At 56.2% G+C, this 13,851-nt stretch overlaps 1 protein-coding gene across 5 annotated transcripts in view; it reads right to left on the bottom strand.

Moving 5' to 3' along the window:
- Window positions 1-1,022: 1,022 nt before the first annotated feature.
- The window catches only part of Lamb3 (laminin subunit beta 3), a 152,863-nt gene continuing 140,034 nt past the window's right edge, over window positions 1,023-13,851 (bottom strand). For all 5 annotated transcript variants that reach the window (XM_060364956.1, XM_060364954.1, XM_060364955.1 and 2 more), the window contains exons 12-23: window positions 13,024-13,220; window positions 12,562-12,673; window positions 11,536-11,914; window positions 10,200-10,360; window positions 9,907-10,124; window positions 9,490-9,687; window positions 9,057-9,201; window positions 5,630-5,837; window positions 5,164-5,305; window positions 4,656-4,832; window positions 3,865-4,018; window positions 1,023-1,462 (exon numbers count right to left, since the gene is read on the bottom strand). In XM_060364956.1, the coding sequence (XP_060220939.1) occupies window positions 1,326-1,462; window positions 3,865-4,018; window positions 4,656-4,832; window positions 5,164-5,305; window positions 5,630-5,837; window positions 9,057-9,201; window positions 9,490-9,687; window positions 9,907-10,124; window positions 10,200-10,360; window positions 11,536-11,914; window positions 12,562-12,673; window positions 13,024-13,220 (2,228 nt within the window). In that variant the 3' untranslated portion in view covers window positions 1,023-1,325. The remainder of the gene's footprint in view (window positions 1,463-3,864; window positions 4,019-4,655; window positions 4,833-5,163; window positions 5,306-5,629; window positions 5,838-9,056; window positions 9,202-9,489; window positions 9,688-9,906; window positions 10,125-10,199; window positions 10,361-11,535; window positions 11,915-12,561; window positions 12,674-13,023; window positions 13,221-13,851) is intronic.

Below are 13,851 nucleotides of genomic sequence, written 5' to 3'. Positions count from 1 at the left end.
TGTGGTCTTGACTGCCCTGGAACTGGCTGTCTAGGCCAGGCTGGCCTCAGCTCACAGATCTCTGCCTGCCTCTGCCTCTCTAGTGCTGGGATTACAGTTGTATGCCGAGAGTTGTCTTGGTCATGGTGTTTCTTCACAGCCACAGAGCACTGACGAAGACATAGCCCTTCACACAAACGTGGGAGACTATACAATGACAAGTTCAGACACCCTTTTTGCTCCTTTCAGCTGTGCACACCAACTGCTCGGACTTCTTTTCAAGTTAACATGGAGACAGCCTCCTGTGGGCATAGAGTGGCCTGGGATGGAAACTTGGGAAGAGGTGGCAGCAGCAGGAAGATAGCAGCAGGAAGGGAGGCGGCACCCTCCTGCCATGAAGGGGCAGAGGCAGCAGGGAGTGGAGGGCCCACAGAAGGAAAAGTGGACAGGAAGCAAAGCTGAAAAAAGACTGAAGGTTGCCGGGATCCAAATATAAGAAATTGTGGGTCCTGGCGGCTAAAGAGTTCCAGGAGCTGCCAAGCCTTAAAGGGGGACAGGTGCAGTGACAGTGGAGGAGGACAGCAGCTGCCCAGTGCCATGGCTGCTAGTGATTACAACCACGAGCAAACAAGCCACCAGCTTGAGCACCTACACCTACAGGTCCCTACCTTCAAAAGCCAGGCTCTCGGGGCTTGAGGCTGAAAGCCTGGGCTCTGTGTACAGTGTCAGATGCTGTGCAGCCACAGACTAGCCACTGTCACCTAGAGAGCCTCTGCTCCCCTCCGCTGCCTGGTAGAGCAGAGGCACTGTGCACACACAGATCTGAGAAGGGAACAGATGGGCTCCAGTCTGGGCACAGAGAAGCTCAGTCTACCTGATTCCAGGGGCTGTTGAGCTAGACTGCATAACCAGGGCAAGCCATAGGACCAGGCCCACAGGAACCCAGCAGGAGGCAGAAAAGGTGGCAAAGGTCACTTAAGGCAGAGTCGGGTCATGTCTTCCTGAGCTTCCCGGTGCCTGTGCAGACTTTACTGGGCTCTGTATTCATACATCACTCTTTATTCCGTTTCTGTGTGGTCCCAGATTCTACCACAGTGGGGGTAGGAGTAGGTGTGGGGCACGCTGTCCAGCCCAGCTCCCTTAGCTAAGCGCTCTGAGTCCTGAGGCTCACCCCTTGCACCACCTCTCCTTTAAATGTGGTCATGCAAGCACAGGCTCAATACAGTCAGCAGCACACCCAGTGACCGAGTGTGCAACGAAACGTAGAGTGTCACAGTCCAGGAACACTCCCCTCCCCAGCGTGCCCTTCCAGGTGGAGAGGGGAAGTGAGGAGGTGGGGCTTCAGGTCACTTGCAGGTGGCATAGTACAGCACACGCCCATTGATGTAACTTCGGATCTGCTCCACGCGCTTCTCTAGCCCTGACAGGTCCGCTGAGCGCAGCATGATGGCCTGACTCCCACGAAGCAGCTCTGACTCCATGTCTGTGGCAGACAGAACAGCCAGCAGGAAAGAATCAGAGGGTGAGAAGCCCAGGATTCCCAGCCTGCCCTGCCCCTCCCCCAGCCTGGAAGCAGTGGGGGCAAGAGAGTCTCCCCCAAATGCTGTCGAGCACAGACTACGCACCTCTCCAGCCCCATCCTGCTCTTAGCAAAACCTGGCAAGCCCAGGCCCAGCGTCTCAGCCTCCCCTTGGCCTGCCCCTCTCCTCCACTCCAGGCTCTCTGGCTATCCCAGGGTGGCAAGGAAGGGTGCTGCCCCCAAGATTTGCAACCAAGTTAGGCATGCAGACCCTTGAATCCTACTAATGGCCTTCAAGTGCATGCTGGAAAAAAGCTGGCCAGGTGTCCTGGAGCTTTCACCACTCCCTAAAATATCACTCCAGGACAAAGTGGTTGCTTCCTGCCCCAGCACATTTATATACTATCTGCAGATAAGACACAAGGTCTGAAATTCTGCAAGGTACTCAGGCAGGAATCCCCTCCATAATGCTGTGATGGCCTGGACCTTACCAGGAGGTGGGGAGGAGTGTGGGCTGCCTCGCAGGGTAACTGCAGCTATTCCAAAGTCATCTCCTCATGATGCCCAAATCTGACCACTTCTCATTTCCATGCATACAGCTACCCTGGGCCTACCCCCAGACAGTGGTGACCAGTCTCGTGTGCTGCTGGGGAACAGCATTCAACACTTCTGTGACTGGACATCCAAGACAAACACCTCAACTCGTTAACTGCTACATCACCCCTTCCCCTGCCTACCCTGGCCACTTCCCTGCGACAGGCACATGTCTGTCGGTATTCTTTCTGAAGGCGAGTTTGCCCTCACCATCCCAAAGTGCAGCAGCACTGGCCCTGAGCAGCCAGTGGACCTCAGCGTGGAATCCAGGCTGACAGACGGAATGACAGTAAAGTGACTTAGCACACATTGTGTCTTGGTCCCAGCAAACGGAAGGCTCGGCCCCGAGCACAGGAGCAGGATCGGTCTGCATGGGACCCTCTGGGCCTCGGGGCTGCTTCACTGTCACCCTGGAGCCGCTGCCTCCTGTTTGTCCCATGTTTGCCAAGTCTTCTATCGGTGAGCAAGACACTGCTGACTTAGAACATCTCGCAGTGACTCAGAACTCCTGAGTAACAGCTTGTGCGTGTCACCACTTAGCAGTTACAAAATGCTTCTGGTGACATGAGCCATCCACAGAGAAGCTTCACCCAAGCCGTGGGTTAGTGGCAGAGGCCCAAACAGGGGCAGAGGTGACTTTCCCTCTTATGTAATTTCGCCTATCATTTTGAACTTTTGAAGTTCCCTGTCAGTGATTGTGCTTCCCACTGTATTATCTTCAGATATGATGAAAATTGTTATCTGCAGATACGGTATTGCTGGGCAAGGCCAGGACAAATGCTGAACTGGCATCCAGTCCTCCTCCAGGGCACGTGGCCACAGCCTCTCACCAATTCACCATAAACCCACCAACCTGCTATCTTCCATAGTGTCCACCTGGCCGTAGATGAGGCTTCTGCCAACCATTTGTATTGCCGTTCAGAAGAACTCTGTGCACAGCATTTGCTGGACACACTTTCAGCATACCCACAGATGGACAGGGAGTTTCAGGAACTCTCCCTTCCCAAGGCTACTATTGTGTGTCCCATGTTCCAAACCCGCAGACAGCCTAAGACGGCTCACGATTGCATCCATCTCTACCCTCATTTTCAGGGCAATGAGGGGCCATGATACTGTGCTCAGATTCCTCGCCTAGCCTTCTCTCCTTCTGGACCTGAGCCCAGTCACAGCCATGGAACACCCCTCCTCCTTCTCTCCCCCATCATCCTGTGGCCCCTTACCACCCTCCAGCCTCCCCCAGGCCTTTGCCGCCTTCCTCAGATCTCACCTCTCTGAACATTTCTCTCTGGCACTGACTGCCCTCTGAGCCCCTTGAGGTCTCCTATGTCTTCATCACGGACATGCAGGTCACTAAAATGCCTCTAGGGCAGCAGGAGAAAAGGCCCCAGCTGGCCTGCAAGCGCCTCCAGGCCCAGCCACATCACCTGCACGTCTCCGCAATCCGCTAACATGTGCTAGCTGCTCAGTTATCTTTGGCTGCTCTCATTCCCTTAGCCCTGCTGGTTAGGCTCCAACAAGAATGAGTTTTAGGAGTACCACGTAGGAGGGGCCAGCGAGATGGCTCAGTGGGTAAAGGCACCCGCCACTGACAATCTGAATCTGATCCCCAGAACCGATGAGGTGAGGGAGGTAGCCAACTCGCCCAAGCTATCCTTTTACCTCCACTCACACGTGTGCACACAAAAAACAGAATTTAAAAAATGTTAAAGAAGTTGTGGGTGGCGACTGCCTTCCAGAATGCCCAACAGTCCATGTTCCCAGATCATGCTCACCTTTCATTCTGTCCATCATTCCCATGGTCTCCCCAAACAGCTCCTCAGCCTCAGTCTTGATGCTCAGGATCCGACTGCCTTGCTCGCCCAGTGCAGGACTCTGGCCCAGCCGGTTCTTCAACTCTCTATACTTTCTCTTGAGTCTCTCAAAGCCCTGGGGAAAGTAGGCCATTCTCAGCACCACCATGGGCATAATCAAAAGTCCTAACCACCGGAGGCTAACTGGCATTAGCCAAGCCAGCACACGGCCTTCTGCTATCCCCAGAGGTTAGGGCTGCCTAGGTGCCCTGCCTACCCCTAAGGCCCCAGGGACAGCTTACAATCTTAAGGCACAAAATGGCAAGTTAGTATCCAGGTGCGTTGGCAGCTTTGTCTCTAGCCCAGGACTGTATGTGCCTGTGCTGCTGCCCTGGGCACAGCAGGTGGTATACCTGAGGTACTGAAATGGCTCTTGATCTTCTTTATCCCAATTCTGTCTAGGAGGGAGCCCAGGGTATCTGTCCAAGCCGTGAATGTCTGCCAGGATGGAGACTCGGGAGATGAGCTCCAGAGTGGGTGTCAAGAAACTACTTTGTAGATGACCTGGCGCCTGGGACAAGTCTCTGTCTCATTCATAAACAGTATCTAGGGTGTTTCTTGCCTCTTGTGCCAGCTACCCCGAGGAGCAGCGGTGGGTAGATTCAGACACAGGTAATGTTTGGCAATGAGTGAACCATTCTGGTCTCACAAGGTAACTCTTACTACTCAGGAGCCCCAGTCTGGCTCCACATGTCTGGGATGGCTCTTTATACCTCCTGGGCACTCAGCGCCTGCTGGCTGGCACCCTCTGCAAGCCGCTGGGCCTGCATTGCCTGTGCCTGCCCCTCCTGGGCCTGGCGGCGGAGCTCCTCCATCTGTGCCCAGAAGCCACTCATCTGCTCCTTCATGCCTGTCACCAGCCTCTCGGCTGGCCCCAGCACCTGCTGGACCTTTGTGGAAAGACAAAAGGATCAGGGTTTGTGTTGGGTCTCACAGGCATCAAGGGGCCTCATCCCCCAGCTTGCCTCTCTCTTCAGGAAGGACCATGACACCTTGACTGTGAGCTAGCAGTTGAGTGGCGCCCAGGCTTTCTCCATCTCCACTCACTCATCAATGCAGCCCAGAGTCCATCCCTGCTTTTGCATCCTGGGCAGGTGATGCAAGTCTGAAGCCCCAAGGGAAGACCTCCAGCATTAGCTAGCTGGAGCACTCTAGCACCTTCTGTCTTGCACCAAAATCTATCCATTCCCAAACATGGGGCGGGGGGGGCTAATGCATCACCTCAGCAACCCTTTCCTGGATGAGCCGAAGAGAGCGGCCAGTGCCCTGCATAGTGTCCTGGGCTTCCTGCAGAGCCACGGTGCCCTGCCGAAGGTTCCCAATCACGTCGTCCACCTGCCCTTCCACAGCTTGGGCTCGGCCTCTGAGTAAAAGAAGGGAAGGGGAAAGAGAACAAGTGACAGCAAATGAGCAAGCATGAGCTCAGTCCGCAGCAGTCCTGAGGACAGAGGCAAGGGGAGCACAGGACCCTCCCAGGGGTGGGGAAGTGTAAGTGCTGCCCAGGACTCCCTGGACACAAGCTCCCTGCATGAAGTCCTGGGTCATGTGAATGCAGTGGACCCCGGACCCTGCAGTCCCCTGGCTTCCCGCTTATGCTACTGCACCTGGATCTCTCTCCCAGCCACAAGTCTGGGGAGCAAACATCAGCCCAGTTCCAACAGGAAGGCACTGGGGCCAGTGGCCATACCTGGCCTCCTCGGCCTCTGCCTGGAGCCTGCGGGCACGTGCAATGTCCTGCTTGGTCTGGGAGAGCACCAGGTCCACATTGGGGAGCCTGGCAGCAATAGCTTGGATCTCTTTCATCTTGCGCAGCACTGTGGCTGAGTCTGTGGGCAGCCAGAGAGCCAGCACTGCTTCACTGATCTCTTGGATGGAGGCCGCATCTGTGTCAGGGTCTGGAAGACAGCCAAGCAAGCCATCGGATTAGAGGCCCCACGCGGCTCCTCTAGCACAAGTAGCCCCTCCAGGCTGGGTCGCACCCCTGGAGGGTGTCTGCTGTAGCCCCTGTTTTGTTTACCCGAGAGCCCTGCTCCTCCAGGCCAAACCCTGGTGCCTTTCTCTGGCAGTGGTAATAAGGAGCTTCTGGGACGCTACACTACAGGATTCTTGTCCTGTGTCTCCTGGGGGGAGGAGGGATGTGGGCACAGCTGTGGCAGCTAAGTGTCTGGTACCACAGGAAGCTGTGGGCTTGAAGAAGGAGGTGGTGCCAGGCAGCTGGTATTGAACAATGCCAGCACCACACACACAATCAGCTCCAAATTGGAGGGAGTGGCCAGGAACTGGAACTGCTTCCTTGGCAATAAGACCCCTTCCCTGCATCCTTCTTCAGGCCCAAGCACTCATCATTTCAAAGGCAGAGAAGGACTACCGTTTCTTCCCAAAATATCACTGTCTCGATAGGCCAGTCCTAGCAATGGAATCTAGGACCAGCATTCCTGGCCCCTCACCCCATTTCTCTCCCCCTTACCCCTTTTTTCTCCCCCTCCCTGATGAGAACACTCATCTTCCTGCTTTGTCTCTCTTCCGATGTTGCAGTATGAACCCCTGAGAACAGAGACTGGATTTTATCCCATTTTTGCCCCAGACCCCAGCTCTGGTCACGCATTTAGAGGTCCTTTGCACTTGCAGGATACTCAAAAGACTGAAAGAAAACTCGCTCTTTTCTGCTCACTCAGGCTACGTGGGTTCAGTTTCCGAATCTGAGAAATGCCTCCAGTGACCCTCACCATCCTGGCTGTGCCATGTCACCATCAGTCAGCAAGGGTTTTTACAAAGTGTCTCAGAGAGAGCTCCAGAAGAGACGTGCAGCGTGACCCTTTCTCATCTCTCAGCTGCCTCTGCAGACATCACTGCAAAGAGCTGTCCACTCTCCCGCAGTCTAGCCTGGCCTGAACTCCTCTGGGGTTCTGGGACCTGCAGGTGACATAGGTCCATCCCCGCCCCTCTCCACACTGGTGGAAGGACCTTTCCGGGAGAAGGGAGGCAGGATGCTCCGTGCTATGCAACCGCAGGAGCCCACGGTACAGCCGTGGTCTCGCCTTCAGCCTCCCAGAAAATCTGCCCACAAAGATGCCAGCCCTCCTGGAGCCCAGTGCTCTGTTCTCCAAATAGGGCTGGATGCCCTTTCCCAGAAAGCCTCCTGCCGGGAGCACAGCCCCACCCAACTTAGGTGCGTCCTGCATTTCGCACAGCTGCAGCAACGCGCCTGTGGGTGCACAGTGCGCTCCATCTGTAACCCTCTGAGTGGGTTCAGGCAACATCAGCATGCACAGCGCGTGCAGTTAAGGCAAAGATCCAGCCAGAGTCTTCCCAGCCTTGCGGAGCTCAAAATGTAGTGGAGCGAGAGATCCATAAAAGATGAAGCACGAGCGGAGTGACCTTTAGGGTGTGCGCCTTCAGGTAGGGGCACCTCCCCAGGACCAGGGAGCTTTCCTGGGGCCTTGGGAAACCTGAGAGGCATCTCAGAGGAGAAGGGGAAATTTGTTGTGTCAGAAGTGGCAATGGCAGAGAGAGAATCCAGAGACGGAAAGATATCAGAAGGAGGCGCCTGTGCATGCGGCGGGCATTCTGGCGGGCGTCGGCGCTGCCTGCAGCTGGGCACCCTAGCTTAACTGCTTAACTGCTCTGCGCATCCCTCACCTGGGAAACGTGACAGCAGTACTTAGCAGAGTGGCTGTGATAAGGAACCCCATGCAGAGGCCCCCAACACTGCCCATGCTCACTAACTGCTCCACAAGGCCCGCTGCGAACTTCCTCAGCTCCTCCTGAAGGGCTAGCAGAAGCAACACTCCTTCCTCTGTAGCCTGCTGCTCTCTCCCAGCAGGAGCAGATGAGGCTGGCAGCTCCTGCCACGGGGCTGCAGACTACAGCCCACCAAGTATCTGCCGTGAGAGCTCCGGGGGTCCCAGCCATAGCCAAGCCTCCCTCAGCCCACCCTCCCCTCTGCCCCTGTACTCACTGCAGGCCCTGACCTGAGGTGCACCCTAGCTGAGAGGAGAGGCCTGCGCATTCCTGATGGTTCCCAGGAGCTGAGCCCAAGCTGGCAGAGAAGTCAGCCCTCCCAGCGTGAGCCTGGGCCTGCCCAGGTTAGCATAAGATGTCCACTCGGCCTCAAGCTCCAAGCTTGGTTGTCCTTGTGTCCTACATGCCCAGCATCTTTGCCCTGGACTCCCATGCCATGTCCAGTGGCTCCTACTGCCTAAGTCGTAGGGCGGCTGTGGACCCCTCCAGGACCAGCGTTCTACCTGCACCCCCTACAGCTCCATGCGTGGCCTACTGCCTGCACTCAGGACACAGCTTGGGCTTCTGGGGTAAAAACGCTGAGTGGTGGCTTGAGCCATCGTTGCTGCACCCAGCCCTCAGCTCATATCAGCCAGGCTTCCAGCCAAGCAAAGTCCTGGCGGGGACCCGAGAGCTAATAATGTGAACTCATACTCCAGAGGCACCTTTAATTCATCAAAGCACATTTTAACAGCAGTTACTCCGTCCTCGGGATAAACCTGCAGAATACTACCAACCCCATTTTCAAGGGAAAGATAAGGTCAAAAGAAGCAGCCTGCCCCAAGCCAAGTCCCTTAGTCCCCTACCCACTAGGCCACTGAAGAGAGTTCATTTCTTTATTCATCATTCATTCACCCCACCAATGAATGTGTGTGTGTGTGTGTGTGTGTGTGTGTGTGTGTGTGTGTGTGTGTGTAGTGTGTATATATCTGGCACCCTTGCTCTCTTAGAGGCACACTCATAATGGACTATACAACCACTTCTAAGTGGAGGGATGAATGGGAGAGGGAAGGAGGGATACAGACAAAGACTACAGAAAGCCTCTCGGAAGAGGTGGCATTTAAAGCTGTAGCCGTGGAACCGTCACCCCAGGCCAGCAAGGATCAGTGAAAGGCCCTGCAGTGGGAAAGGGCATGCCCAGGAAAGAGAAACATAAAGCCACAGAGAAGACATGGACAGAGGTCAAGAGAGGAGTCCACGTTCATCCAACAAGGTAGGGAAGTTCAAGGAAGAGCAGGAGGGCGACAAAATCAGTACCCCAAAATAGGGCCAAGTCAGAGGGCAGCAGACCCAGAGGGAGCAGAACACCCACAGGCAGGGGAGGGCCATCTCACCCGTGAGGAAGGCCCGGACCTGCTGGATGAGAAGCCGCGTGCGCCGGACATCTTCCTCCATCTGCAGGCGGCTGGTGCTCACCTGGGTCTCCAGGCGCTGCGCGTCTGACTGGACCCTGGATGCCGCTTCCTCGGCTGCCCTGATCTGTGGAAACACAGCATGGATCAGGAGAGACAACGCCTCCAAGGAGCTTCTCCAAGGAGGACTCTATGGGGCATCCTCTCCTTGGAACTTGCAACCAGTGCCATTTGCAAATGATATTTCCTTCAAGAGGAAGCCCAAGACAACAGCTCCAGATCCTGCTTCACGCTTGCTGTGAGGTGTCAGGCAGATCACGGGAGACCTCTGGGCTTCATCCTCCTGACCGTAACATACCAACTCAATTGCTCAGGGGACTTTGCACTCTGTGTCACTCCCATACTTGGTACCTACCATCTGCCTGGTCTGCTGGAGCTGGGAATTGAAGCCCCGTAGCTGCTCAGCTACCTGCCCTGCCATGCGGAAGGCCCCTTTGGCTCTGGGCAGGGCTCCCCTGCAGTGAGATCCGCAGGCTGTGCCATTGTCCTGGGGGCACAGCTCTCCTGGGCACAGTCCTGGGGTACAGGCTGTCTGCCTAGAGCCGCCACAGAGCTGTAGAGAGATGAGGGTGTCAAAGAGGTCCCTCTATAACCACTCCCATCCCGTACCAAACAGCCACACATCTCCATGGCAACCAGAACCATGCCTCTCTGGCAATCCTGGAGCACACAGCAGGGACATGGGGTCAGAAGGAGCAGGGTAGGGTAGGTTCTGAATGAGACAGACCACAGGCATGAGGGCTTCAGGATGCGGCCTCTCGTTCTCAGTCACCTTGTTGATGGTGGGTGTCAGGTCAGGCAGTGAGGCCATCTCCAGGCGCAGGGTCACAAGCTGGGCTCCTCCAGCTCCTCCTCCCCCAGCCTGCCTCTCCAGCCCCGCCACCTCCCTGCGACTATCCCTCAGCTGGCTCAGCAGGCTGGAACTGTCGGACACCTGCTGCGCAGCCTGGGAGGACTGCTCGTAAGCGGAGGTCACCATGCGGAAGGCACCTGAGGAAGAGGGATTGCAGGCCTTGGGTAAGGATCTCTCTCCCGGGGGTGAGCAGCCGCTGTCCCTGTTCTCACCTGAAGGGTCAGCACTGCTTAGCTTCTCGAATTGCTCCTTCTTGCTCTGGTACATGAGGAGGAGGCGGTTGAAGCTTCTGTCCAGATTCCCCAGGTCTGCAGAGAAGGACTCCATCTCCTCCTGTAAGGGCAGGTCCAGCGGCAGGCCCTGAAGAGTCCGCCTGAGACAGAAGGATATTTGCTGAAATGCAGGGAGAAGCTGTAACTGAGTCAGGAGGAGCAGGCCACATGGGGACAATCCACACGCCACTGAGAACTCCACCTGGCAGAGGCTGGGACCAGCAGGAGCCAGGGCACACCCTGGCCCACATCTCTGCAGGTGGCTCTGTGAAAGCTCTCTCCTCCGCTCCTGTCAGCCTAACATGGGATTCGCCTCCTGCTCCTCCCTGTCCTGGCTGTTCCCAGCTCTTCCCAGCTTCCATGAAGAGAGCCCTGCTGGCTGCCCTGACTTCAGCTCTAGCCTATGGTTCCCACTCTCTCCTCTGCAGCCATGGAGCTCCAACCCATCAGTACTCCCATGCAGCAGAGGCTCTGGTCCTGAGCTGAGGAGCCAGGGGCTCTGGGTCCTCGTGCCTCACACCCTCTGACAAACCACCATGCTTTCTCTTCCTGCACTCTCTCCCACACAGTCTCGCTTGGGGACAGCACCCCTCTCCGGCCTACAGAAACACAGCACGTTCTTAAGTTGACCACCTGTAACTGCTTGCCTAATTCTGAGACTTGGGTCATATAGCGCTTCCCCTGTGGAGGCCACGCGGCCTCCCGCATGAGGAGGTTCTCTAACGTGCGTCACGTCACCAAGTTCCAACAAGCTGTGGCTTACCCACAGAGCACCCCAAATCCCACACTGCGCAGGATGTCCAAATGCCCCTGAAGAGCAGAGCCTCTTTCTTATCGTTTGTGCCCTTGGCACCATCCACCCACCGATGCTCAGGGAACACAAGCTAATTATAGAAACTTCCAGAACCTGATCTCCCAAAGAAGGCGCTCCACTGGTAGGAGGCGCTGTGGGTGGGACTGCTTGCATTCTAAAGACAAATTCACAGATATTTTTAGTGTCCTGCCTTTTGGGTGCCCTCTGCCAAGATGACTCATCCCACTGGCAGTGCGAGCTCGGGAAGACACTAGGCTCTGGGTGTGCGTCTGCACATCACGTCTGTGGGGGTCTCCATACCTACAGCATGGATGCAACAGCACCACCTTACCTTCCCAGACCTGCCTCGGTAGCCAAGAGAGGAGGAGTGTGAAAACGCCCAGGGGTGGGAATGGACGAGTGTGGCCTCACCCAAGCCCCCTGGCATGACTCCTCCAGCAGCTTAGTGGGAAAAGGACCAACCTGATAGACGAGATGGCATTGGCCACCTGAGCTACATCCTGCTCTGTGACAGAGCTGTCCCCTAGGATCTGTCCAATCTGCTCCATCTTGTTCTTGGCATCTAGCAACCGAGAGGCCATGCCATGGTCCTCGGAACCTGGCCCTGTCCGCAGGCCGTCAGTGGCATTACGAAGACTGCCGAGGCGCCGAGCCTGCTCCTGGAGGTCCACGTCATAGGCCTGGAAACAAGGGTGACAGGCCACACATACTGGGTAGCTGTCACAGTATCCTCGCTGGCACTGGTCACAGCGGGGGCCCGTCAAGCCGAGGCGGCAGAGGCAGTGGCCTGAGGCTTTGTCACAGCCGGGACCCTCAGTTCCTCTGAAGTCGCAGTCACAGCCTAGAGCAGGAAGAAATGACACTCAGAGGCTGGGGGCCAAGAAGAGGACAGAGCATGGCGGGGACGAAAGACAGGGACTATCAGATGACAGCAGCTAGAGCAGAAGCCAGCCTTGACGGCGACGGACAGAAAGTGTGTCCTTTGCACCCACGGCATGCCGGGCACGTTCTGAGTTACACATTTGCATGCACGTGAACCTGTCTGACCGGCACACCCATTGTGCATTCACACTGATTTCCTGCGTCAGTTTAGGAGACAACCGAGGCACAGGCGTGTTCGCTCCTCAGCACCTCCCCGTGAAAGAAGAGCAGGTTGCCCAGGCCCTGCGAGGCTGAGCCCAATGCTGCTGTTAGTCCCACGCCATTGCTGACACAGAAGCCCCCAGGAAAACACGCCTGTTTCCCTCAAGAGCCACTTTCTCCACTGCTGCTGCCCCCTGCTCTCAGCAAGGCCCTCTGGAGCTGTGAGGACTGCCCTCCTTGACCTGGCCCAGGCACGAGGGGGCCAGGCAGTCTTCAAAGGGAGATGCTCACGGGGCTACCCAGGCCTGTAGTACAGGAGGTCCAACCACATCAATGCCCTCTGGCAAGCGTCCCTTACCCCAGCCTTCTGCATGCCTGCTGCCTGACCATGTAGCAAGCACATACCTCGACACCCTGTGACCACGTCTCCATGGGTCCGGTCGGGACACTGTCGGATGGCGGCAGAGCTGCACGTGAGGCCACCAAACCCTTCCCGACAAGGACACTGGCCTGTGAACTGAATAAAGAGAGCACCGTGGGGGACCCTTCCAGTCCCTGCCTGGCCTTACTCCCAGGAACCATGATCCAGACCCTCACTCTGGTGCTCCTCGAGACCAGTGCTCTCACTCAAAGACAAGCCCATTGCTGAGTTTCAGCCCTGAGCTGTGGAAGGTGTGGGGACACGCTTGGCCCATAGCTGAGAGCTACAGAGGGAGGGACATCTGATGGCCTCTCACAGGCAGAAAGGGGACAGATGTAGCTTGCCTGCCTATAGGAAGGCCAGAGGACAGTGTGCAGGAGAGAAAGGGACACTGGAAGGCAGGATCCCTCTGTGACTGAAGAGCCCTAGGCCAACGTCACTCATACCTGGTTACACTGGGGGCTGAGGGAGTTACGAGGGTCACAGGCACAGGGCTCACAGCCCCGGCCACTGGCCAGCTTCCAGTGGGCAGGGGCGCACTGATCACATTTGGGGCCCACCACATTGGGCAGACACAAGCAGCGCCCAGTTTCCTCCTCACAAGGCATATCTCGCCGGGCACCCAAGATGCTGCAGTCACAACCTGTAGGGAGAGAGACTGGTGAACACAGGAAGCTCCCACAGAGAGCTGCCCAGAAAACATGGAAGGCTCCCACAGAGAGCGGCCCAGAAAACACGCACAGAGAGGGCCCAGAAAACACGCACCACAGAGGGCCCAGGCCTCCCTCTGTAACCTCAGGGGCCCTTCCTACCAAGCTATCTGACTATGTCCCAGACTCTCATTCTGCCAACAGGAACGAAGGCTAATGCAGTGCAGAGCTGGTACACCCCCCAAAAGTTGAGCTCTGCTGAGACCAGCCTGCAGTCACTGTTGGGAGCTGCTGGTCTGCTGGTCTGCTTTGATATTTAGATCTCAACGGAAAGACTGCTTTCACCACAGCCTTCACTGGAGGCAGTGATCAATTTCCAAGTCTATCTCCTTTGGTTTGAGACAGCAGGTGGGATGTCTTGTCAAAGTCACACCTTGAGCTTGACTTCCTTATGAATTTACTTATTGTGCTGAGGTGCTTTTGCTCTGGCTTAGAAGGAGTCTGGAATAAAGTAAGGTGTCTAGCTTCCACTAGAGCCTCTCAGACAGGTCCCATGTATTTTTTTGTTGGTTTATTAATTTCAGTCCTCACTCCTGACTCAAGAACCATTTGACTCTGCCAGTG

This window comes from Meriones unguiculatus, chromosome 11 (genome assembly GCF_030254825.1).
Source record: "Meriones unguiculatus strain TT.TT164.6M chromosome 11, Bangor_MerUng_6.1, whole genome shotgun sequence".
Classification (NCBI taxonomy): Eukaryota; Metazoa; Chordata; class Mammalia; order Rodentia; family Muridae; genus Meriones; species Meriones unguiculatus.
Note: the sequence above shows the minus strand (reverse complement) of the source record. Positions and strands in the feature narration are given on the sequence as shown.